Source organism: Scyliorhinus canicula, chromosome 7 (genome assembly GCF_902713615.1).
Source record: "Scyliorhinus canicula chromosome 7, sScyCan1.1, whole genome shotgun sequence".
NCBI lineage: Eukaryota > Metazoa > Chordata > Chondrichthyes > Carcharhiniformes > Scyliorhinidae > Scyliorhinus > Scyliorhinus canicula.
Genome location: NC_052152.1, coordinates 208,272,800 through 208,300,017, shown reverse-complemented (window position 1 = coordinate 208,300,017; position 27,218 = coordinate 208,272,800). Strand labels below are relative to the sequence as shown.

The following is a 27,218-nucleotide window of genomic DNA, read 5'->3' as shown; positions in this document are numbered from 1 at the left end:
TGATTTCTGATTGGATACCAGCGTTTTTACCCAATGGGGAAATTAGAGGAGGCAAATACCCCAAGAGCCACCTTCGGGCACTGCTCAGCTGCGAGGGTCAAAGCAGGGTCAGGAGGCGGTCAATTGCCCACTTCACGATGCGGGATGGGTGCCTGGCACAGGCCAATGTTAAAGTGGATCAAATAGTTTATAGAGGGAAGCTCTGTAACCAAACATCGCACAACATGAATCACTTCAGACAGTTCCAAAGAAAAATCACAGGTTTCCCCTGAATCCTATAGATTCATGCTGACTTCAAAGAATTCTGAAACCAGTAGGTTAATCCTTCATCAAAACAATCTGCAAACAGCCTTGAACGGTATCGTTTCTCTGTGCAGAACAACAATGGATCAGGGATTGATCTGATACAAGGGATATGTCATTGGGCAGAAGAGTAAAATGATAAATATCACCACAAGTGGGCCTGACCGGATAACCCACAAGTGACAAAGTCACCAATGATTTATGACTTCTTCATGACTGGAGATATTCATCACACCCTGTGGCTGCACAAGGAACTCGGTTTCCAACTGAATAAAATTAACTCAGTGAGCGTTTTCGTCAATTTTATGGCCAAATAAAATCAGTTGAAGCCGTTTGGAGATGTAATACCAGCTGAAACCTGACCTATATTTTCATTCTCACCTTGTCACACGTGTTTTGTTCCAAATTTGGTTAGATACCTTCTCGGGTTTGATGGCATGGCCCTTTCCTGTGCACAATCTCGAGAGCTCCTTTCTCTGGGAGTTGCTACACATTTCCTGGTGATACCTGCGATGAATTGTGTGAATTGGGCTCAAACAAAAATGCCCTTCTGTGATCTGAACTGGACATTTGTATCGTTTTCTGTGTGTACTTCCTTTCTGTGTCGTTGACCCAAGCTGAACGGTAATGAATGGTTCAATTACATTGACTTAGTTCGATTGGTACAATTTGTTTTATAATAATAATCTTTATTATTGTCACAAGTAGGCTTACATTAATACTTCAATGAAGTTACTGTGAAAATCCCCTAGTCGCCACATTCCGGCGCCTGTTCGGGTCACAGAGGGAGAATTCAGAATGTCCAATTCACCTAACAGCCCGGGCGCGATTCTCCGCCCCCCACGCCGGGTGGGAGAATAGCGGGAGGGCCTCCTGACATTTTTCACGCCCTCCCGCTATTCCCCCCCCCCCCCCCCCACGGCCGACCCACGCCACGAATTGCCACTCGCCGTTTTTTACGGCGAGCGGTGATTCTCCGAGGCCGATGGGCCGAGCGGCCAGGCCATCACACCCGTTTCAACACGGCAGCAACCACACCTGGTCGCTGCCGTCGTGAAACGGGTGCCAGATGCCCGTTTGGGGCATCTAGGGGCCCGATTTGGACGGGAGCACCGCGACTGTGCTCGGGAGGGGACAGGCCCACAATCGGTACCCACCGATCGTCAGGCCAGCGTCCAAAACGGACGCACTCTTTCCCCTCCGCCACCCGGCAAGATCAAGCCGCCACGTCTTGCCGGGCGGCGGTGGAGAAAGACAGCACCGCGCATGCGCGGGTTCGTGCCGTCTGCGCGATGACGTCATCCGCGCATGCGTGGCTTGGAACCGGCAACCCGCTCATGCGCGGATGACTTCACATTCTCGGCGAGACGAGGTAGCTGCCGGGAAAGATGGAGGCCCGCTCCTAGCCCCCCGGGTGGGGGTGAATTAGGAGCGGGGAGCGGGGAGCGGGCTCCGAGGCCGTCGTGAACCTCGGCCGAGTTCACGACGGCCTTCACGAATTTGGCCCCCTGCGGAGAATTCCACCCCACGTCTTTCGGGACTTGTGGGAGGAAACCGGAGCACCCGGAGGGAACCCAATAATGAACACTCTCCACTACCTCCTTGTCTGACCCTCCTGGGCCCCTCCACCCAAAGAATCAATGGCGAATATCCCCCACCGGATCCAGCAGCCCTGATGCTATATTGTCTTCTAACAAGTGTTAATTGGCATAAGGAAATAATTCCCCCCCCCCCCCCCTCACTTGGGCGAAAGCCATTGGAGGGCTGCTGGCCAATCAGATTGGCCGGCTGATCATCAGTTCCTCCAGGCACAGCGTGTCATTGGTCCCAGAACCCAGAGGGCAGGGAGGGCAGGAGGGTAGGGAACGCCAGGGGGAGGGGTCATGAGGGAGGCGATCAGGGGTGCAGGGGATAGGCTGGGTGGGAGGGGTGTGGGGGGATGTTCAGAGATCACCTGGCCTGAAGGGGAGAGCACTCCAAGACAGCAGGAGCCTTTTGATTGAGGCGTTCTCTCCACTTCCTGCTGAGACCCAGCAATGTTCATTGATGCGTTTCCCCCCCCTTCCCCCTGAGCTGTCTGTCACCATGTGCCAGCCGAAAGCTTTAGGCTGGGTGGGGAAATGGCACCGGCGGCTTCCCCTCTCAAAAACCTGCCCTTGCACCGTAAACTCGCTGCCAAGTCAGGGCGGGCAGGAATGCAGATGGAATCCCCTCCTGCCATTTCACGCAGCTTCCCCCCCCCCCCCCCCCACCTCAGAACTCGCTGGGAAGGGGTCTAAAATTCTAGGCCTAGAGTTTGAGTGATATCAGTTCAGCCGCTCACTTTCCAACACTCCTGAATTAGATTTGAATGTAACTGTGGATAATGCACGTCCACAAAACCCTCTGGGGAAAGAAGCAACAATAGTTTCACAAAGGTGATGGCTGCTTTCATTGGCTGTGGGTAGGGATGCTGAACATCCTTCCAGAGGACAAGTTCCCACCGTGGGAATTGTAATTCCAACACAAGAAATCTTGAAATAAAAAGCTGTTCTCAGTAAGACTGACCACGAAGCTGTCAGATTGTTGGAAACACAACTGGTTCACTAATCTTCACAGTGACTGTATGGGTCAGGTCTGGCCGCTGGTGACCGCCGAGGTGTTGATAGTGGGGGTTCAGCAGTTGTGATGTCATTGGCTGGGGGCGATGGTGACATTCGCTCTTGTAGGAGGTGGTCATTGCCTGCTGCTTGTGTGGCACGAAGGTAACTTGCCACTTGCCACCCCCAAGCCTGGATATTGTCCAGATTTTGCTGCATTTGGATATGGACTGCTTCCTTATCTGAGGAGTCACGAATGGTGCTGAACATTGTGCAGTCATCAGCGGCCATCCCCACATCTGATCTTATGATAGAAGGAAGGTCATTGATGAAGCAGCTGAAGAAGGTTGGCCCTAGGACACGACCCTGAGGAACTCTGGCAGTGACGTCCAACAGTTTAAAAAAACACTTGGGCCTGGAGGTTTTCGCCCATGTTGGGAGCACAGCTCGCTAGGAGGAGAGGTTGAATAAACTTGGTTTGTTCTCACTGGAACGAAGGAGGATGAGGGGCGAGGAGGATAGAGGTCTACAAAATTATGAGGGGCATAGACAGAATTGATAGTCAGAGACTTTTTCCCAGGTTAGAGGGGTCAATTACTAGGGGGTATAGGTTTAAGGTGCGAGGGGCAAGGTTTAGAGGAGATGTATGAGGCACATTTTTTACACAGAGGGTAGTGGGTGCCTGGAACTCGCTGCCGGAGGAGGTGGTGGAAGCAGGGACGATAGTGACGTTTAAGGGGCATCTTGACAAATACATGAATAGGATGGGAATAGAGGGATACGGACCCCTGAATTGTCGGAGATTTTAGTTTAGACGGGCAGCATGGTCGGCGCAGGCTTGGAGGGCCGAAGGGACTGTTTCTGTGCTGTACTTTTCTTTGTTCTTTGCTCACAGAGTCAGGATATTTCCTGGCTCCACAAACCTGCCCCAGGAATAAGTGGTCCGGGAGTTGTGATTCTCATTCCAGGATGGCACAGTTCTCTAGGATCCATGCCCGCCTCGCCCAGGAAGAGCATGGAGGCTGTGGGGGCAACTAGGGCAGAAAGTCTGCCTCTGTGCCCTGGCTCAGCCCAAGATTTAAACAAAATACAAAAAACAGCCCTCACACTCCCCATGCACCATCTATGCTGCCTCCAACCCCTGTGGTCCCACATTGTCACCTGTACACGGGAAAGTAATGTTCTGCTTCTGATCCAGACATATCGTTCCATACATGAAAAAAAGTAGGGCATACATAAATACACAATGTAAATACATAGACACAGGCATCGGGTGAAGCATACAGGAGTGTAGTACTACTCAGTAGAGATGATGTGTGAAGAGATCTGATCAGTCCATAAGAGGGTCATTTAGGAGACTGGTAACAGTGGGGAAGCTGTTTCTGAATGTTTTTGTGCATGTTCTCAGGCTTTTGTATCTCCTGCCTGATGGAAGAAGTTGGAAGAGGGAATAAGCCGGGTGGGAAGGGTCTTTAATTATGCTGCCCGCTTTCTCAAGGCAGTGGGAGGTGTAGACAGAGTCAATGGGAGATGGGTTCGGGTGATGGACTGGGCTGTGTTCATGACTCTCCATAGTTTCTTACGGTCTTGGGCCTAGCAGTTGCCATACCAGGCTGTGATGCAGCCAGACAGGATGCTTTCTAAAAATGCTCTGTAAAAATTGGTAAGAGTCAATGTGGACATGCCGAATTCCCTTCATTTCCTGAGATAGTATAGGCACTCTTGTGCTTTCTTGGCCGTAGCGTTGATGTGGGTTGACCAGGACAGATTGTTGGTGGTGTGCAGACCTCGGAGTTTATAGCCCCATGCCAACTTAGTGCCAACCCATGCCCTCCCACCCATCACCCTTTTCTCTTACACCCGTCGTGCCACCTCACAAAGTATTTACCATGGACAAATCTTGGGACCCATGGCTGAAATGAAATGAAATAAAGTTCCAAGTGTCCATTGGAAGCTTTATTTCTTAAATAAATAATCTGATTCATAAAGAAATACGATATGTACGTCCTCCGACTACATCCTTGCAAAAACAAACATTTCATTCAAGGGTTTATTCCTATTAAAAACAAATATGGAAATTCATAGTCGCTCTTCAAAGAGTCTATAACTACTTGGTGCTATCAATCTAATGTTGAAATGGAAGGCTGTGAAATCAGCCAAGCAGCATTCATCTAATATTGGTATCCCTCGGGATTAAGTTAATAGACAGACTGAATGTGTTTTAAACACTCCAGACATTTTTTTCAAAGTTTTGAATGCCTTGCCAGCTTGGCAATTGCCTTAGACGGTTCCTTTTCACACTTTTGACAGTTTCTACTGACAGTTCATTTTGACACTTCTGACAGTTCCAATGAGTTTATGAACGTTTTGCGCACATTCATGCCTTTTTTTAACAATCACAAGGGGCACCGTATTTCTCCCAAGAGGCACCTGACCTCCCCCAAAGGTGTCCCAGGTTGATATCCAAAGGAAAACTCTCCTTCTCCAAAAGGGTGCCCCACCTCGCCAAAGGATTCCACAAAGTTCAGCCCCGCTCCTTCCAGCTCGAACATGATTGAATGGAGCTGTTGATTGATATGATCAGTTGCCTCAGTGAAACGTATGCAAATCCCCGCCTGCCCCCCCCCCCCCCCACCATGAAAATGGTAGGTGCCATGGTCGAGGGCAAGACTTCTGATTTTTGGCCTCTTTCCCCAATTTTGCAATGATAGAGAGGCTCTCCACCTTTGTTAAAATCTAGGCCTCCATGTTGAGATTAAGGAAACTCAGGCACATTTGTATTATACATGCAATTATGCTAAGCCTGAATTTCCTCAAACTATTTTCTCCTGCGCCCTGAACACCACTGAAGGGGGGGGGGGGTCATTATCATAGATCGGCCTCCAGGCTAATTAACCACCCAGGCAAATTGCCTGCAAAGAGTTCAAAACTAGAGTCCGAATTTTTGGCATAGAAGGAGCAAAGTCATTTTTCTGGTGTTTTATTGTTTGAAGCATTTAGGAAGCAATAATGTTCACAGAGACTGGGCATTTTCTGTTTCTATGAATGTATCATGTTGGAATATAAGTCTTTGTGTTGCAGTAAAATAGGAAAGCTTTGTTGAGTATATATCTGTAAACCCTGTGCCAAATATGCATGGAGAAGGGTCTGCAATTTTGATTTTCATATTTAAAGAAGGAACATAGGTTTTAGATTTGTCATTTTACAATTGTGCACACTTATTTCTGTTGTTCACACTGACTATTGATTGTTTGCACTGATTGTTAGCACTGATTTCTGATTGATCGCACTGATTTCTGATTGTTCGCAATAATTTCTGATTGTTCGCATCGATTTCTGATTTTTCACTTGGGTTTTGGATTGATCGCACTGATATTGGATTGTTTGCACTGATTTTGGGTTATTCGTACTGATTTCTGATTGATCACACTGAATTCTGATTGATCACTCTGATTTCTGAATGTTTGCACTGATTTCTGATTGTTCACACTGATTTCTGATTGTTAGCACTGATTTTTGATTGTTCGCACTGATTTTCAATTGTTCGTGCTGATTTCTGATTGTTTACATTAATTTCTTTTTAAAATTCTGATTGTTACATCTATTTTTACATTCCAGGATTTGTTAGTAGATATCGGTAGAAAATGTAGATGTGAACAACCATTGTCAAAATGGTTTTTTGGATGGGTGTATTTTTGGCTCTAAATATCCAGCGAGACCCTCTCAGGAAATTCCAACCATAGCTCTCGCACCCCACCCCATTCACTTTATGACTTAATCTTCAAGGAGATTCTGACTGGGCTTTATGGGGATAGCTGAAATGATTCTAGTTTAGTTTGAAAATACCTTGTTCCCTCCCTATTTCCTATGTTTGAATTTCCTATTGGTCGATAACTGCATAGGGTGAGTACGACAATTGGTCACTTGGACAAGACGCTGCATTTTCAGGCCGCAGAATAAAGGGATTGTCTCCTGGGATGAAGAGGTTGTTTTATGAGGAATGGTTCAACAGGTTGAACCTGTAATTGGGAGCTTGGAACAATGAGCGGTGATCTTATTGAAACATCAGGGGCTGGATTCTCTGAACCTCCGCTCCGTAATCGCGTCCGACGCTGGGGCGGAGAATGTCTGTTTACCTGGAAATCGGGACTGGCACCGCTCCCGTGATTCTCCAGTCCCCGAAGGATTGCTCAGGAGTCTCGCGTGAACTACACGGCGTGGGTAGGGGGCCATTGACAGAGGCCCCCCCCCCTCGCGATTCTCCGCATAAAACTGGCCGAGTTCCCGATGGCAAGGTTCTAACCACCTATCAGCTGTCGGGAACCTCGGGTGGTGGTGGGGGGATCGATCACCTGGGGGGGGCTTACAGACGGCTAGGTGAGCGATCGGACATCACAGACCTGCGGGCGTGCGTGATCTCGGGGAGGTGGGGTCTGCATTTTTGATGCCGCTCCGCGGTCCGAGTCCGCCATGTCACGCGGGGCCGCCGCCGCCTTGCGTATGCGCCGTGGACACCTGACCGACAGTTCGGGGCCTCGTATCCGCAGCCAGAGCTGCGAGGAGAACTCCAGGGTCCTGCTAGCCCCCTGCAGGTAGGAGAATCACTCAGGACTTTCTTCAGGGAAGTCCAGAGTGAAACGCCCTCGTTTCTACGTTGGCGTGGGGACATAGCCCCATTATTCGAGAATCCAGCCCCAGGTCCATGTGGGACTTGACAGGGTGGATGCTGAAATTGTTTTCCCCTTGTTGGAGAGACCATGGACAGGATTTTCATTCACCCCTCTTGCACCCTCCCCCCACAAACTGTGACATGTTTTGCATCATCAGTACTGACCCACCATTAGAACATAGAACAGTACAGCACAGAACAGGCCCTTCGGCCCTCGATGTTGTGCCGAGCAATGATCACCCTACTCAAACCCACGTATCCACCCTATACCCGTAACCCAACAACCCCCCCTTAACCTTACTTTTTAGGACACTAAGGGCAATTTATCATGGCCAATCCACCTAACCCGCACATCTTTGGACTGTGGGAGGAAACCGGAGCACCCGGAGGAAACCCACGCACACACGGGGAGGACGTGCAGACTCTGCACAGACAGTGACCCAAGCCGGAATCGAACCTGGGACCCTGGAGCTGTGAAGCATTGATGCTAACCACCATGCTACCATGCTGCCCATAACCAACATGCCATTGCCATTGGCCAGAGGCAATAATGACCCAGCATTGGCCAGGGGCAACAGCGGCCCAGCATTGGCCAGAGGCAATAGTGACCCACCATTGGCCAGGGTTAGTAGTGACCTACCCAGAGCCTATGGGGACGGAATGCACAAACCTCAGCCTATTGGGTGCCTAGGTGTGTTCCTCGCTGTTGGGTTATCGTCAGAGTAAGCTTGGGAATCGAGGGAACTGGGCCTGTATGGGAGTTGTACTGTTCTGCATATAAAGTTCTTCTGTTGAATAGATCACCGCTGTGATTTAATATTGCCTCGTCGCTTTGCCATGCAATATAACACAGAGGGTCACGTTTCTGTGGAATTCTCTGCCCCAGGCAGCAGTGGAATCTGGGTCATTGAATTTTATGAAGCTGAGTTGGATAGATTGTTGACTGACGAGGGATCAGAGGGTCTGTGCGGCTGGACAGTGAAAGGAAAGGCCACAATCAGGTCACTATGAATCACAATCTTATGAAAATTGTAGCCAGCTTGATGGGCCAAATGGCCTACTCCTGCTCCTATTTTCGTCTGGCAGAGCAACCCATTAACTATAGCACATTCCTGAGAGGAAGAGAATTAAAATCATCCATCATTTCTTCACAAATATTGTGCCCCTTTCATGAACAAAGAAGAGGAAAGAAGTCACTTGCCTTGGTGCGTCGGCAGAGATTCAGACTTATCCATTTTCTAAATTAAAATGTTTCACCATATTTGCTGAGAAGGAAGCTGTGTTTTACCAGCTGTGAAAGATTCCGATTCGCGGTGTTTAGGATATTGTTACAGCTGCCTTTTGCCGCTGCCAATTATCACACCATATGTTATGCTAACTATTTTATTTAAAAAGTTATAATTTAAATGTGCGAAAATTACTCTTCCAGCCATTTACGCTTTCATCATAAACTTACCCACAGAGTACAAAAGTGAATCAGAAACAGGCACAGAGCAAAGTTGAGCACTAACAATGTGTAGGAAGCTGTAAGCTCGTCTGTAATCTTGCTGCAGAAAGTCTTAAACACAGGTCACAATCATTTCACTATGAAGTAATTACCCCACAAAGTGTTCGTGAATACATTTCAAATGTAATTCTTTGGCTTTGGTGTACGTAGGAATGTCCTGAGGAAAGGTGGTATATAAATTCAAATCCCTTGTTTATTAATACAGTACAACATGATCTACCGCATATTAACTTAATAGATAGACAGTCTGTTCTCCCCCTGCAGCATTCAGTCAGGTGAAACCTTGGCGTGAAGCACGTCTCACCTCACTGGGATTTTAGTCCAGGGTTGTGGAGAATGTTTGAAATTTGGACTTCCTAAACATTCAGCAATACAAATAAACATCTTGGTTCTTCCAAACTGTAATAGTCACAGATTTTGTCCGGAGGGAATGTTTTGAGCTTCTTGTAACCCGGGCCAGAATTGGGCAGGATTCTCCGACCCCCGCCGGCAGCGAGACCCTCCGTTCCGGAAGCCAGCCGATGGGATTTCTCATTGTGGCCTTCCCATGCCATTGGGAAACCCGCAGGCGTGGGTGCGCTGCCGGCGATGCGGAGGATCCTGGAGATGGAAAATCCTGCAGAAGGTCCGTCACCGGCGTTCGGAATAAATGGAGGGGCTACAACCGTTGCCGAATCTCATTGGTTTGTATGTTTTTTAAAGTTGCACCCCGACACCAATAAAAATGCCACCAATTGGTTAAGTAACAGTGTAGTCCCACAGTGCGTTAGGGCAGGAGTTCCAGGATTTTGACCTTGTGATAATTAGGGAATAGCAATATATGCCCCGCTCGAGATGCTGTGTGACTCAGAGGGGGACTCGGAGATGGAGTTGCTGTATTTGTTCCTTTTGAGGTCCTGGACATCATTAATTTTGGAGGTGATGCCAAAGAAGCTGACTGGTCAGTGAGACTGACTGTCCTCCCCCAGGTATTAGTGGGGGTGATTTTGTTTGGACTGTGCTGTGTCTGTCTCTGCTGCTCCCAGCTGAAGGCTGAGTTTGCAGCCAGGTGATCAATATATATTTTGGCAGGATTTACGCTAATTTACATCATGCGCTTGAAAGCAATAGAAAGACCTCAAACTGATTGTTTTCAGAATGCTTTATCATATTCGACCGAGAATCAGTAGAATCTATCCCACCAGGTAACAGAAACTCTAACATTCTGAGCCACAGAGACACAAACTAGGTTGTCTGTAAAAGTTTATTTTCACAAGTAGTTTGAGGTTTTTAAATTCTTTGTTAGGTTATGTGGGGCGGGGGCTGGTGGTGGTGGGGGGGGGGGGGGGGGGGGGTGGATGGAGTGGGGGAGGCTGCAGGAAGGTTTGTGGTTAATCTCAACTGTTTTGTTTCCAGAAACAGACAGCGCTATAAAACTGGTCAGGTTCTCTCTCATTCATATTGGTTTCCTCGCTTGGCTCAAGGCAACAGAGTCCTTGCTGAGGGAGATCTTTCTGCTTTTGTTTTCTTTGTTCTTCAGTTTTTCTGCCCTCTCCTGTAGGCAAGCTACGATTACCATTCAGCCTATCGTCTCTGTGACAGCTCTTTGAAAGAGCTATTTATTCAGACCCACACACCTGCACTTTCCCCAAACTTGCAAACTTCCCTTTAAAGTTCTGCAACAGTCGGCCGCACCACGTTCTCTCCGGGGGGGGGGGGGGGGGTCAATATTTGGGCAGCAACTCAAGCAGAGAGCCAGTGAGGGGGCTTCTGAGGGTGATTTGAAGATACCATCGCGGCACAATTGGAGAAATTGGACCATTCTTCTACACCCGGCGATGTTGAAGAGCTGTCAAAGGATCCTGCTCCTGACAAATTCTTTAGCCCAAGTTGTTTGTTAGAAGAGGATGTCTCTCAAAATTCCATAGCTTTAGGAATGGGGGCGCGATCCAACGGCCACGCTGCGTCGGAAAAGCAGCCTGAAAGCCGGGAGATCCCGGGACCTACCTGGCTCACAACACCTCACGAGATCCAACGGGATCGTGCAAGACGTTGCGATGTGAATCCCGCCCGCAATGGACGGGATCACTTTTTGGCAAATCCGCGTATTAGAGCGAGGCAGGAAGCATTATCCTAACGCGCAGATTCCCAAGGTACCTTAAACTTTGGGATTCAACCCCTTAGCCTCAGAGATCTCGGGCGAGCGCCGTTTAGCACTGATACCCACAAACAGGGAGCAGATGGAACGGCATTCACGGGTGTCTTCCAGGGGATTGGAGGCACCTTTTGGGCAAGGTGGTACCCTTGCACTGCTGGTGCCACCTGGGTACCTTAACAGTGCCAGCGTGGCACACTGACAGTGCCACCTGGGTGCCAGCCTGGTACTGCCAAGATGCCTAGGTGGCACTTCCAGCTGGCATAGGCACTGCCAGGGTGCCAAGCTGGCATTCTTGTTGCGTGCGTGATCGGGTCGAGGGTGCCCAGTGTGAGTGTTGGGGGGCAGTTAGTTCGGGTTGAGGGGGACCTCGGAGATCGGGGACACCATATTTAAATGGCGTCCCGATCTCGTTACAATGGGGAGTTTCGCTGAGCAGACCTTCCTATTGTTCAAGACAGAGTTACGTGTGGCCTTGGCTGCCCATTCCCCCTTCAGGCCCCGTATTCAACGCGGGCTGTCGGGAAACACACGGCGAACCATGCCCGCCATGGGACCTTGTTCCATTCTGGGAAAATTGTGCCCTGAGTGTGATGCCACAGTCCAAATAGGCCTTCATCACCTCCTGGGAGAACCAATCAATTTAACATTTGTCTCCAAATGAGCTCTCTTCCAAATGGCAAAGGAAAAACCATAGACTGAACAACACAGGTGGTACCTTCGATCGCAGTGTTACCCAGCTATCCAGCAAACCAGCGCATGTATGTGAAAGGTGGTTAAAGCTTCAAAAACCCTGCACAGATACGGAAACAAACTGAATCTCTGAGAAGAGCAAGATGTGGCATGTTTGTTTTGGCGTTTTTGGGAGCTGACCTTTCTTGGCTTTCTACTCCTGTTAGGATCATAACAAATGTCTAATTGGTCAATTTGTCATGCTCGAAATGCCTTACCCAGACAGCTGTCTATAAGGCCATGAGGACAAGTTGGTGTCAAGTTCATGATGATAGTGTAAATGTCTGAACGATTTAATAATTCTCTTTCCTCAACTGTGATCAGGTAGCACGTTTTAAAGCATTCAGGTGATTTAACAAGAATGTGGATGTTTTCACAATGGCAGTGATACCACTTTAAGAACTGCCTTTCACAAACGTGGTGAATGTGGGGAGAAGATTTTGTTCTCACTGGTAATCTCGTATTGAACTCTCCTAATTTTCATTTGGTTGGAATCAATGAAGACAAATTTCCCCATTAGAAACCTGCAGTTTAAATAGCAAACATTACAATCAGCAGGGAACATGCAAGCACAATTCACCAATCCTTGGCAACCTGCTCTGGCCTGGTTCTGTTGGTGGCTCTCTCACTTTGATGTTAAAACGCTGTGCTACAAACCTCACTGCAGAACTGCAGTGCACCATCCCGTCAGGTGAGATGGCAAACTGTGGACACGTCCATCAGTGAGCCTTGGGCAACCTGAGAGAGAGGATCAGTGGAAATCATTCCTCCCTCGGTCATTATATGCACCCATGCACACCATGAGGTAAAATCAGGCAGTGACAGACACCCAGGTGAGCCAATCAACATACAGGACAGAACACAACCAATCACCAGACAGAACACCAGAGGGAAGCTTCCAACTATAAAACACACGAGGCATCAGCACGCTGCCTCTTTCCACTGGTGACAACTGTAGTGACAGTCAGGGTGTATATATCAGTCAGCACCTTCTACACGTGGATCAGAGCTAGCCTGGTCTAGATAGTTAGAGTTAGTTTACTTAGAGTAGTAGAGAGTCAACCCACAGCCAGCTGTGTGCACTGTTATAAAAGTTCAATAAATCGTATTGAACCAACGCCTACATTTGGTGTCTGCTTTATAGTTTATCTGCATCGTGTTGCAGTCCGTGTTACCCCAGGGTGAATAACACGACACCCTCTGCCGGGAATATGTGAAGCTAATGAACTGATTATCCATCTCATTTCTGTTTATGGGATCTTGCTGTGTGTCACAAGCTAATGCATTCCAAAATGCACGGTGGCTTGGAATTGTTTTCAGGAGCTGTGACAAAGTTGGTCCTGCTTTTTGCATTTGAATGAACCCACATTGTACATCCCTGTACTACACACTCAATGAGAACATTCAGGAACTCCCCTGCCAATGAATAATGCCTGTCCCCCAGACACATACATTCAACACAGCCTCTGGTTCCTGCAGACTTGGGCAAGGACTATTGCCGAGACATGCGACAACATGAACATTTTAAGAATTTTTCGATGACAAAAACAAATGTAACGTTTATTCCAAGATAGCGTTTTCTCACAGCCTTGAGAAAGCAGATGGGACCTTGAGTAAAATCAGGGAAATTATGCTGAATCTTTATAAAGCTTCGGTTGAGCCAAAGTTAGAGGATTGCATTCAGCCCTGGTCACCACACCGGAGGAAGGATGTGGAAGATCTCAATAGGGTGCCGAGCAGATTTACCAGAATGTTTCCACAGATGAGTTTTTTTAGTTCCATTGCTCAGTTGGGAAGGCTGGGAGTGTTCTTCTTGGAGTGAAGGAGATTGAAGGGAGATTTGATAGAGGTGTACAAGATTATGACTGGTTTAGATAGGTAGACAAGGAAAACCTGTTCCCATTGGCTGACGGTAGAAGGACCAATTTTTGAAAACGATTTTGGGCAAGAGGGTGCAGGGGGAATGTGAGGAAGGATGTTTTTACACAGTGAGTAGTAATGACCTGGAACTCACTACCCACGAGGGTCGTGGAGGAAGAGACAATGAGTGATTTCAAAAGGAAATTTGATGGCCATTTTGAGGGAAATAAACTTGCAGGACTACGAGGATAGAGCGGAGAGTGGGACTGGAAGGCAGCATGGGTTTGCTGGGTCAAATGGCCTCCTTTGCCATTATCAACATACCTCAATGAAACTTCAGATGATTCACCTCTCAACTACCATTGGTTCATTGCAAGAAAGGGTATTAAAATAATGTTATAAATTGGTAGATTAAGAGCAAGAAGAGAAGTCAGGCAAAAAGGACAGAATCGTACAGAAGGGTTGTGGGACAGAATTTCTCAGGAAGAACATTGAAGGGCGCGTGTAATTGGTTTGATTCAGGAGAGAGACAGGATTGAGGACATGCCGCACAGATCAGTAAGAAGCTGCCTCGCCTTGTCTAGAACCTCAGAACAGTCTGGGGAACAACGAGTGGTCAATGTCGGCAACAAGGTCCCTACAGAAAAACTGGGAAGTGTTCACTCAGATTCAAATGGGATGAATTTAATTTGGATGCAGTGGATGAGGGCATCGTGCTCGAGAACTTTGGGCCTACGGTTTGCAAGGCCCTCCACTATTGGGGGTTTCCTCGTCTCCTACCTGCGTCTATTGTAGATTAATTAGTAGAGATTGATCGCTGTGGGTGACTCTATGTAAATCCATATGATTACCAGGGTAGTGGAATGTGAACGAGATGGACTGTGGAATATTTCTGTCTCGTACTGTGATCAGTAAATGGGTTTTTAACGGTACTGAAACTTCTAAAATTTCATGCCGTCATTGAAATCTGAGGCTGCAGCTGTTGCTATAGTTTCTGCATTGGTCAACGGTTACCTTGGCAACACTCTCAGACTGTTTGAATCACAGTGAAAATCCAGGCCTCAGTATTTTAATCCACAATCTTACAGCACGGAGGTAGACCATTCAGCCCATCAGGCCCGTACCTGGCTATTCAATTAAATTAATCCAATTATGCTGCCGTTTCCCAATTGTCCTGCAGATTCTTTCTATTTGAGAGCTACTATTGAATCCACCCTCACCTCACGTTCAGGCAGTAGACTCCAGTCCATTATCATTACATGATGAATTTCAGACTTGAACTGCAATTTGCTCGGAGAGAACTTCTCTGTAAATGAGTCAGCAGCAATGGTAAAATGGTGTGTTGCAAGCAGCAGAGAGGTACGGCCATATCGAAATGGGTTTTGTTGGCCTGTCATTCTGGTAAAACACGACTCTTGTTGACAAAGCTTCCTACTGCCTACACTGACAGTAAGCGAGCGATGGCTGCGATAAAGGTGTCCAATTGAGTAATGGTGCGAGTAAGGGTTGGGGAGGGCACGTATTCTAATTGCCTCCCTGTGAGTTGCTCATCTCACAGTCATTATCATAATCAACAAACGAGTAATCCAGCTTTGTAATAATGACTTCATAGTGACCACAGAAAGATTGACAAAACTGTGTGCATTACCCAGTATCGATCCCATGTTCAACTCCATCCCAATCAGAGTGAAACCATTTTCAATCGAATGTCAGGCCTGCCTCCCACTGAGATTGCCAAATCTACAAATTGCAGGCTGTCACTTTTTGTAAATCAGGTGAAAGTAGGTTTTGCTGTTTAAATTACCGTTCAGAGGGGACTAATGTTTAACCAATAACAACCCGCATTTATATAGCACCTTTATCGTAATGAAACTTCCCAGGGGCTTAACAGGGCCACTATCAAACCAAGTGTGACAGCGAATCACATCAGGGGGAATAGGTCAGCAGACCAATTGTTTATCAAAGTCGTCAGTTTTTAGGAGCCTCCTCTATGAGAAAGGTTGAGAGACGAGGTGGTGTAGGGAGGGTGCCTGGAGCTTCGTTACAATATCTGCAAATTAACGCACACGTTTCTAAGTGTCGGGTGTAGCGGGTTTTGCTGGGACTTTCCTGGCGGCTCTAAGTTGCCCTTCGCTATCTAACCACACTTAAGGGCGGGATTCACCGGCCATCCCGCTGCCTGTTTTTCGGTAGCCGCCCCGCCAGCGGGATTTACCGACCCCGCCGTTGTCAATGTGATTTCCCGGTGTTTCCCCTCGTCTCCGGGAAACCATGCACCAGCGTGGAACCGGAATATTCCCCCCCAGCGTGAACAGCCGGGAGATCGCCCCCATCGTCACTGTTTTGGGCCCTGGGCAGTTTCTCATTGGTTTAAACAACATTTACAATTATTCTCAGCCTTGGGAGCCAAACTCAGAGATCGGGCCGTCATTTTGAAAGACGAACAAGCTTGTCTTCCTATCCATGTGCAGTGTCACCCCCCCCCCCCCCCCCCCCCCCCCGGACACATGGGCATTACCCCCTGTCCCCCCGCCCCCTCCCCCAAATGTAGACACCCCGCTAAGGAGTCTCTGGGGGCCTCTCACTTCAGGTCCGCCACATCCCCTCCAGGACCCCCATTTGTCACCTCCCTCTCCCTCCCCCCCCCCAGACACCCATTCTTACCTGCCATGCGCCCCCCCCCCCCCCACCTCCACGCTCGTTTCATGGGCATGGCTCCCCTTGGGCCCTGTCCCTTGGCAGTGCCACCCTGGAACCCAGGAACCCTTGGCAGTGCCACCCTGGAACCCAGGCAGTGCTCCTGCCAGCATGTCAGTGTCGGCTGGGCACCTTCATGGTGGCCATGGTGGCAGTGCCAAGATGCTCAGATTCCGGGGGAGGTCTACCGGGCCACTCTGCCCTATCCCTGGCCATCCTGGGGCCTCCGACGCCCTCGGGTACCATTCTGCCTGGTCCACATTTGCATGGACCAGTACTGAACGGTGCACGGCTGGGACCTCACTGGGGAGGCCACTAGATCCCAGGAAGCCAGGAGATCCCGGGTGAGCTTTTTTAAGTAGGTTTCAGGAAGTGAGGCTTGGTCACGCCCATGGAATCCTGATCAAAACTGCCAGAAGGAAGTTCAGATCCAATCGCAGTAGCTTTAGGAACAATTAGCAAACAAAGTACTAACACTAATTAGGGACAGTTGCACAAAGTTTAGTCTGTTTTGCATGCTGCCTCTGTCAGAGTTCTCCTGGAGGTGGGTGAATCTTGAAGAGATGTCAGGCAGGTCATCAGCAAAGGCGAGCTCCTCCAAGTATGAAAAGAGGTTCCACCGAATTCAGCTGGGATGTTCTGATGTTGTTTGACACATAACCTATAGAATCCATACGGAGGCCATTTGGCCCATCGGGTCTACACCAAACCCTCTGAAAGAGCACCTTATCGAGGCCCACTTCCCCACCCTATCCCCATAACCTCACCTAACCCGCATATCTGGGGACTGTGGGAGTAAACCGGAGCACCCGGAGGAAACCCACGCAGGCACGGGGAGGACGTGCAGACTCCGCACAGACAGTGACCCGAGGCCGGAATTGAACCCAGATCCCTGGCACTGTGGGGCAGCAGCAATGATCATAGAATGTACAGAGCAGAAGGAGGTCATTCGGCCCATCGAGTCCGCACCGGCTCCCAGAAAGAGCACCCTACCCAAGGTCAACACCTCCACCCCATCCCCATAACCCAGCAACCCCAGCCAACACTAAGGGCAATTTTGGACACCAAGGGCAATTTAGCGCGGCCAATCCACCTAACCTGCACATCTTTGGACTGTGGGAGGAAACTGGAGCACCCGGAGGAAACCCACGCAGACACGGGGAGGATGTGCAGACTCCACACAGACAGTGACCCAAGCTGGAATCGAACCTGATGATGAATAGGAGAGCAGATGCAGCCTTGCCATACTCCAGACTTTGCTACACCATCGTCAAGTACCATTGATGGAGAAGCGCTAGAGTATGTTGAGGATTCCACTTACCTCAAGAGCCTTACCAGCAGTGACAACAATGGTAAGATGGCCATCAAGGCTGGCTAAATAAAGCTAGAGGTGAATTTAGCAGACTTCAAACCATCTGGAAATCCAAACACTAAAGTATTAAAACCAAAATTAGACTCCACAAAATTAATGTAAGTCAGTCCTGCTGTGCGGACCTGATTGCTGGAGGATAGTGACATGGGCAAAGTCAACGCCTTTCATAATAGTTTCCTACATAAGGTTTGTAACATCTACTGGCCAAATAGAACTTCCAATGAAAGCCCTTACAAGAAGGTTGGTTGCTCCAGCATTGTCCTTCAGATCATTGTCCTCGAGATCAAGAAGCACTGGAGAAGATGGCTCAGTCATGTGCTAAGGATGTCCCAAGAGTGATTGCCAAAGGTTTCTCTCAGATGGAGACCAGCTGGGAAACAGTAACAGGGCAGGCCAAGAACGACATGGACTGTGGTGCTTGAACTGGAAGGGATGGGGCTGACATGGGATGAGACACAAGGCACAGGAAAGGACAGGGCATGATGGAGGAACACGGCTGCAGCTTTATGTACCACCCATGACTAGGAGGACGTGGAGAAGCACTTAAAGAGATGAACAAGATCCAGAGGCAGTTTCCTCCCTTAGTGAGTTATGCTGCAATTACGCCAGCAGCCTGTAGAGAGCGCTCTGCTTGGATGTCCTGGTTTGATGAGTATGTGTGTAAGTGTGTGTGTGTGTAAGTGTGAGTGTGTGCAAGTGAATGTGTGTGTGTTTGAATGTGGGAGAATGTGTGTGAATGTGTGTGTGGGAGAATGTGTGTGTGTGTGTGAATGTGTGTGAGTGAGTGTGTGAGTGTGGGAGAATGTGAGTGTGTGTGTGAATGTGTGAATGTGGGAGAGTGTGTGTGTGTGTGAATGTGTGAGTGTGGGAGAGTGTGTGTGTGAATGTGTGTGAGCGAGTGTGTGAGTGTGTGTGTGAATGTGTGAGTGTGGGAGTTTGTGTGTGTGTGTGAATGTGTGAGTGTGGGAGAGTGTGTGTGTGTGTGTGAATGTGTGTGAGTGAGTGTGTGAGTGTGTGTGTGAATGTGTGAGTGTGGGAGATTGTGTGTGTGTGTGAGTGTGGGAGAGTGTGTGTGTGTGAGTGTGTGAGAATGTGAGTGTGTGTGTGTGTGTGAATGTGTGAGTGTGGGAGAGTGTGTGTGTGTGATTGTGTGTGAGTGAGTGTGGGAGAGTGTGTGTGTGTGAATGTGTGAGTGTGGGAGAGTGTGTGTGTGTGTGTGAATATGTGAGAATGTGTGAGTGTGAGAGAATGTGAGTGTGTGTGTGTGAACGTGTGAGTGTGGGAGAGTGTGTGTGTGAATGTGTGTGAGTGAGTGTGTGAGTGTGTGTGTGAATGTGTGAGTGTGGGAGATTGTGTGTGTGTGAATGTGTGTGTGTGAATGTGTGTGAGTGAGTGTGTGAGTGTGTGAGAATGTGACTGTGTGTGTGTGTGAGTGTGGGAGAGTGTGTGTGTGTGATTGTGTGTGAGTGAGTGTGAGTGTGTGAGTGTGGGAGAGTGTGTGTGTGTGTGAATGTGTGTGTGTGAGTGAGTGTGTGTGTGTGGGAGAATGTGAGTGTGTGTGTGTGAGTGTGTGTGGGAGAGTGTGTGTGTGTGAATATGTGAGAATGTGTGAGTGTGGGAGAATGTGAATGTGGGAGAGTGTGAGTGTGTGAGAATGTGTGAGTGTGTGTGTGTGTGAGTGAGTGTGTGAGAATGTGTGAGTGTGAATGTGAGCATGTGTGTGAATGTGTGAGTGTGGGAGAGTGTGAATGTGTGAGTGAGTGTGAGAATGTGAGTGTGTGTGTGAATGTGAGTGTGGGAGAGTGTGTGTGTGTGAATATGTGAGAATGTGTGAGTGTGGGAGAATGTGAATGTGTGTGTGAATGTGTGAGTGTGGGAGAGTGTGAATGTGTGTGAGTGAGTGTGTGAGAATGTGTGTGTGTGTGAATATGTGAGAATGTGAGTGTGAGAGAATGTGAATGTGTGAGTGTGGGAGAGTGTGTGTGTGAGTGAGTGTGTGAGTGTGTGTGAGTGAGTGTGTGAGTGTGTGTGAGAATGTGTGAGTGTGTGTGTGTGTGAATGTGAGCGTGTGAAGTTGGAATCGCCCTGACATTATTTCTCTATCCCAAAGACATTTGTGGTCTGTTTCTCTTATCTTTTTGATGCCAAGAGCATTTCTTCATTCACATATTTTGATTAATGTAACAAAACGTGTGAGAGAATCCTTGCAAATCGTGACTCAAACCTCCCAGTTGACAAGTGGAAGTTGTTGATTCTTGCTGTGTGAATCAGTAATTGCGCTGCTCTTTAATGAAGTCTGATTATTGATTCACGCTTATTTAAGGTTAGGTAATCTTGCCTAAGTGTTGGGTAAGTATATTACAGAGAAAATAATGATTCAGCTGCCTTGGTAGGTCAGTTGGCAAGTGTACTGCTACTTGTGGTCCCCAGCCACTCCAGGAAAATCTCAATGTTAATTATCTGAAACTTTGTGTGGTTACGGTTCCTCCAATGCTGATTTTTGTTTTATTCCATTTTCAGTTTGATGGGGACAATATGTACATGAGTCTGACTGATGCCAACCAGGATTACCTGCCTGCCAATCAGGTAAGTGGTCCGAGGTTTACAGTTCCCAGCTTTCTGGTCCCATCATTTTTTTCCATGTGTAAAGAATCCAAATGGTTGGAATCTGGATGCTTTGCGTCTTTTTTTTTGGAGGGGGGTATAAATTGGATCAATTTAGCGGTGACACAACCCACCCACATACACAGTAATGGATACAACTGGCGAATCTGTGGGATTTATATTTAGGCGAACTGGCAGCTTGGGTGTACCACCCATGAAAGAAACCCACTTCAGAAGCCTTCACTAATGAGCAAGGCAGGTGATGGATGGCCTACGCTCAGCATTCCTCAGTTGCCATTTGACTTTCAAGAGCAGGTAGTTGAAGCTTTAAAAAATATCTCTCCCTGTGGAGCCAGGAGGAAAAGGAGTTGCCACCTTTCCCCATCCAATAACCTGCTCCGTTCAGGAGTACCTGAGCACCAGGTAGACTGACTTCCTGCCAACAATGCCTCTGCAAGTTTGAAAGGCCAAAGTTTCAATGTCCACCACTCCACAGGCCTCCCATTTTAGCTGCTCGCTGACCGATTTAATTTCAAGGCCCAATGATTGCCTGCCTGATGGGGTGGCCAACCCCCCCCCCCACCCCTGGGACTGCCCTGGAACCTCCAAGAACGAAAGATGTAAGTCGGGGAAGAACAAACCTGGGGAGGAAAATAGTGGACCGAGAACTGACATTTGTTCATCTTCTCTGAACAATTTTGCTGACTGTTTCTGGATGTGCTGTTGATTGGCAAAAGGTTGTTTGACAGCCCAAAATCATCCAGTCAGCCAACCAATCAAACTGTACTTTTCCCAATTGGCCGAGGAAGGGAGATTGGGTGACCAATAGCCGGAGGGGAAGTTGGAGGTGGAAGCCCAGGTGATGACACCTCCAGGGATCCATGCAATCAGAGTTGGTAACCCGCCTGTATTAACCTGTACCCATGCGTGATTTACAGAGTCGGAGTTATCGTATTCCCAGAGTCCTTGGCGGGATATGCACTCCCCGTCAAGGGGGAGGGGCAACTGTAACAATTCCGGTATAAAGCCGCTACTCGGTTGGGTGTTGCCGAGGGCCATGTATCAGAGCCCCAGAAATAAACCTTTCTTCTTGCACCAACTCGCTGTGGACTCCCTTTGGTGTAAACACAAAACGGCCCTCGACAGTAATGGTGATAATGACACTGTCATCAAATCTGATAAAAACCCATCTGGTTCATTAATGTCCTTTCGGGAAGGAAATCTGCCGTCCTTACCCGGTCTGGCCTACATGTGACTCCAGACCCACAGTACGGAGGTTAATTCTTAACTTTCCCTCTGAAATGGCCCTAGCAAGCCATTCAGTTCAAGGGCATGGGCAACTCATGTTGGCATTGCCAGCGACACCCACATCCCAGGAGGCAATAAAGAAAAAAGGTGAGTTCCTGACCTCAGTGACTCTGTCACACATGGCGGTAAGGTGTAGGGTTGTACAGGAAACAAACTCAGAATCAATACATCTAAAAGCACAGGGCGCAATCCAATAGCCGCACAGTGCGCGGAGAGTGAAAGGGAGAATCCAATAGCCGCACAGTGCGCAGAGAGTGAAAGGGAGAATCCAATAGCCGCACAGTGCGCGGGGAGTGAAAGGGAGAATCCAATAGCCGCACAGTGCGCAGAGAGTGAAAGGGAGAATCCAATAGCCGCACAGTGAGAGTGAAAGGGAGAATCCAATAGCCGCACAGTGCGCGGAGAGTGAAAGGGAGAATCCAATAGCCGCACAGTGAGAGTGAAAGGGAGAATCCAATAGCCGCACAGTGCGCGGGGAGTGAAAGGGAGAATCCAATAGCCGCACAGTGCGCGGAGAGTGAAAGGGAGAATCCAATAGCCGCACAGTGAGAGTGAAAGGGAGAATCCAATAGCCGCACAGTGCGCGGGGAGTGAAAGGGAGAATCCAATAGCCGCACAGTGCGCAGAGAGTGAAAGGGAGAATCCAATAGCCGCACAGTGCGCAGAGAGTGAAAGGGAGAATCCAATAGCCGCACAGTGCGCAGAGAGTGAAAGGGAGAATCCAATAGCCGCACAGTGCGCGGGGAGTGAAAGGGAGGATCCAATAGCCGCACAGTGCGCGGGGAGTGAAAGGGAGGATCCAATAGCCGCACAGTGCGCGGAGAGTGAAAGGGAGGATCCAATAGCCGCACAGTGCGCGGGGAGTGAAAGGGAGAATCCAATAGCCGCACAGTGCGCGGAGAGTGAAAGGGAGAATCCAATAGCCGCACAGTGCGCGGAGAGTGAAAGGGACGATCCAATAGCCGCACAGTGCGCGGAGAGTGAAAGGGACGATCCAATAGCCGCACAGTGCGCGGAGAGTGAAAGGGAGAATCCAATAGCCGCACAGTGCGCGGAGAGTGAAAGGGACGATCCAATAGCCGCACAGTGCGCGGAGAGTGAAAGGGACGATCCAATAGCCGCACAGTGCGCGGAGAGTGAAAGGGATGATCCAATAGCCGCACAGTGCGCGGGGAGTGAAAGGGAGAATCCAATAGCCGCACAGTGCGCGGAGAGTGAAAGGGATGATCCAATAGCCGCACAGTGCGCGGGGAGTGAAAGGGAGAATCCAATAGCCGCACAGTGCGCGGGGAGTGAAAGGGAGAATCCAATAGCCGCACAGTGCGCGGGGAGTGAAAGGGAGAATCCAATAGCCGCACAGTGCGCGGGGAGTGAAAGGGAGAATCCAATAGCCGCACAGTGCGCGGGGAGTGAAAGGGAGGATCCAATAGCCGCACAGTGCGCGGGGAGTGAAAGGGACGATCCAATAGCCGCACAGTGCGCGGGGAGTGAAAGGGAGAATCCAATAGCCGCACAGTGAGAGTGAAAGGGAGGATCCAATAGCCGCACAGTGAGAGTGAAAGGGAGGATCCAATAGCCGCACAGTGCGCGGGGAGTGAAAGGGAGGATCCAATAGCCGCACAGTGCGCGGGGAGTGAAAGGGAGAATCAGTGAATCAGGTTTCTCTTGGAACCGCGAGCAATGAGGGTTGTATCCTTTCACTACCTCGTGTTGGATATCACTGCAACACAAGAACTTAGTCCCATGATACAGTGTCAGAATGATGTAAATTTGTCAATTAAATTGAATGTTTTTGTCAAATAAGTACAGCAAAAAGTTTTAAATGCATTTTTAGTTCTAATTTAGAAGCAAACTACACACCCGAGGTTTCGCATTGATTTAACTTTAAAATCCCCAAGTACTGGAGAATAGTTTTTCAAATTCACGAAGAAGCCGGGGGTGGCGAGGCCGGGGTTACCATGCACGGATGTTGGGTGGGGTGCAGAGCGTGAGGCCGGGGGTGACGTGAACGGGTGTTGGGGCGGGGGTTCAGGGTGGCGAGGCTGGGGGTACCATGCACGGGTGTTGGGGGGGTGCAGGGCGTGAGGCCGGGGGTGACGTGAACGGGTGTTGGGGGGGGTTCAGGGTGGCGAGGCCGGGGGTACCATGTGCGGGTTTGGGGGGGTGCAGGGCGCGTGGCCGGGGGTACCATGTGCGGGTATTGGGGGGAGTTCAGGGTGGCGAGGCCGGGGTACCATGTGCGGGTGTTGGGGGGTTGCAGGGCGCGAGGCCGGGTGTAGCGTTGAATAGCCATGTGTCTCTCGGCACTGCGAGCGCTGGGAAACATGTGACTAAACACGCTTGCCCAGCAGCAACCACCCGTAACCCTCCCATCGCCTGGGAGATTGCTCTCAAGTGCCGTTCTGCCTGGTCCCCGTTTGTGGAGACCAGTGCCGGAAGGGGATTCAGTCCCGGTTAGATCCGGCACAGACATATTTAATTGCGCCGCTATGCAAATTTAGGTCATGCCCTTTGTGAGCGGGATCCAGATCGCGACATCTTGTGAAATCCCGTTAGATTTCGTGAGGTGTGGGGGGCCGGGGAAATCTAGCGAGAGGTCTCTTGTGAGATTTACTGGCCACATTGCATTATGGGTCAGGCGCGACGCGGCGGTAGATCACGCCATTTTTTGCAGATTGGAGAGTTTCCTCCCCGCTCAGCCCATACTGGGAATATTTTCAGCAGCGGGGAGCTGAACACGCCGGCAAGACCGGCTCCTCAGGAATCTGGGCTGCCATTTTGAAAGGGTGCCCCAATCTCTGAGTGAGTTTGAGGGTGTCCTCCCCCCTCCCCACCCACGGACAATGTCACTCCCTCGCAAAGATGGGCATGACCCCCACTTTCATACTCCCAACCTTTTATTAGTCCCCTTCATACCTGCCCTACCCTCACCCTTCATAACCCCCTCATTCCCCTTTCATGGGCATGGTGCCCCTCAGGCCCTGACCCTTGGCGACGCCTTCCCTGGCACCCAGACACCACAGCACTGCCAGCCTGGAAGTGCCACCTGGGCACCCTGGCAGTGCCAAGATGCCAAGGTGCCAGAGAGAGAGAGAGCCAGGGTGTCACACTGCCCTGTCCCCGACCACCCGGGGGTCTCCAAAGCACCTGGGAGACCCCCAAGGGGCTACTACGCCTGGTCCACAATTGTGTGGACCATCACTAAATGGCGCCCAGTCGCGACCTTGCTGGGGAGTCTGTTAGTTCCCGGGAGCCAGGAGAATTCAGCTCATGCATATTTAAATGAGCCTATTTAAGTTCAGTTTGGAGACTGTGGAGAGGAAGTTTGCCAGTTTTAAGGATTTAGCGGAGAAATTCCAACTGCTTGGTTTCAGAGTGCCAGGTATTTTCCCTCCTTTCCCCTTGGCACCACCGTCTTCCCTGTTGAAGAGGATTTTGTCCTTGGCCGGGTCTGGTGGGCCTCGTCCTCTGAGCGGCGTCAGCTGCGTTGAGTGAGGTGAGGATGAAATGGGAGGGTGAATCGGGTCACATTCTGGGTGCTGGAGTGAGGCCCTTCACAGGGTCAATCACACGTCCTCATGGGCTTGGCTACGTTTGATCCAATTCAAGGTGGTGCACCTGACTAAAGCGAGGATGAGCGGATTCTTCTCTGGGGTGGAGGATAAGTGTGAGTACTGCTCCCCGGGAGCCGGCTAACCACACACATATGTCTGGTGTTGTCCCAGGTTGGTTTGTTTCTGTGCCTTTCTTATATTGGAGATACTCAATGCTGATTTGGAGCCTTGTCCACTGGTAGCCTTATTCTGGGCATCAGACTCGTCAGTGTTGCAGACGGGGATGAAGATGGATGTCCTCACCTTCACCTCGTGGATAGCCCGGAGATGAGTTCTGCTTGGGTGGAGGTCTCCTCCCCCCCCCCCCCCCCCCCCCCCAAGGGCCCTGGCATGGCTGGGTGACCTTCTACACTTGGAGAAGGTTACGCCCACCATTAGACGGTCAGTGGAGAGGTTATAACCATGATGGCTGCCATTCATTTCCTTTGTTTAAGGAGCTAGTCACCGTCAGCTGTTAAGGTGTTCAGGTTAGTTTTGGGGGTTCAGGTTAGTTTTGGGGGTTCAGGTTAGTTTTGGGGGTTCGGGTTAGTTTTGGGGGTTCAGGTTAGTTTTGGGGGTTCGGGTTAGTTTTGGGGGTTCAGGTTAGTTTTGGGGGTTCGGGTTAGTTTTGGGGGTTGGGGTTAGTTTTGGGGGTTGGGGTTAGTTTTGGGGGTTGGGGTTAGTTTTGGGGGTCCGGGTTAGTTTTGGGGGTTCGAGTTAGTTTTGGGGGTTCAGGTTAGTTTTGGGGGTTCAGGTTAGTTTTGGGGGTTCGGGTTAGTTTTGGGGGTTCGGGTTAGTTTTGGGGGTTCGGGTTAGTTTTGGGGGTTCGGGTTAGTTTTGGGGGTTCGGGTTAGTTTTGGGGGTTCAGGTTAGTTTTGGGGGTTCGGGTTAGTTTTGGGGGTTCGGGTTAGTTTTGGGGGTTCGGGTTAGTTTTGGGGGTTCAGGTTAGTTTTGGGGTTTGGGTTAGTTTTGGGGGTTCAGGTTAGTTTTGGGGGTTTGGGTTAGTTTTGGGGGTTCGGGTTAGTTTTGGGGGTTCAGGTTAGTTTTGGGGGTTCGGGTTAGTTTTGGGGGTTCGGTTAGTTTTGGGGGTTCGGGTTAGTTTTGGGGGTTCGGGTTAGTTTTGGGGGTTCGGGTTAGTTTTGGGGGTCCCGGTTAATTTTGGGGGTCCCGGTTAGTTTTGGGGGTTCGGGTTAGTTTTGGGGGTTCGGGTTAGTTTTGGGGGTTCGGGTTAGTTTTGGGGGTTCGGGTTAGTTTTGGGGGTTCAGGTTAGTTTTGGGGGTTCGGGTTAGTTTTGGGGGTTCGGGTTAGTTTTGGGGTTTGGGTTAGTTTTGGGGGTTCAGGTTAGTTTTGGGGGTTCGGGTTAGTTTTGGGGGTTCAGGTTAGTTTTGGGGGTTCAGGTTAGTTTTGGGGGTTAATGTGTGTTTTGCTTGTTGGTCTCTTCATTCTAATGTGAAGTTTTGGCCAATTCTTTTGGATGGTTTTGTTTAACGTGAAAACATTTCAATGAACATAATTCTGAAAAAACAGTCTTGGTGGCAGTTTAACAATACATCTCAGACCATGGCCCAGTGTTTGGCAAATGTACAAACTGCATTCGTATAGCGCCTTTAATGTATCAAAGTGGAATAATGACAAATAGGACAAGAAGAACAATGAAATAAGTTGGAAGTAGGCGTCAGGCAACCCGATTGGAGGTGACGTCCCCAGCACTAGTCAGTCAGTGAGGTCAATCTGCGGAATCTGGGAGAAAAAGAACTCAACATCAGTGGATTTATAGCCCCGCCCCCAAGCCCCTTACCGACTGAACCCTTTGACCTCCTTGCAGTAGAAGATACATTTTTGCTAATTAGCAGAAAACGT

General features: G+C 49.4%; 1 protein-coding gene across 5 annotated transcripts in view; it reads left to right on the top strand.

Moving 5' to 3' along the window:
* The window catches only part of tox2 (TOX high mobility group box family member 2), a 236,811-nt gene that overhangs the window by 120,930 nt on the left and 88,663 nt on the right, over positions 1–27,218 (top strand). For 3 of the 5 annotated variants that reach the window (XM_038803824.1, XM_038803821.1, XM_038803823.1), the window contains exon 2: positions 20,374–20,439. The exons of the other annotated variants lie outside the window; for them this stretch is intronic. In XM_038803824.1, coding sequence (XP_038659752.1) covers positions 20,374–20,439 — 66 coding nt within the window. The remainder of the gene's footprint in view (positions 1–20,373; positions 20,440–27,218) is intronic. 5 annotated transcript variants of the gene reach the window in all.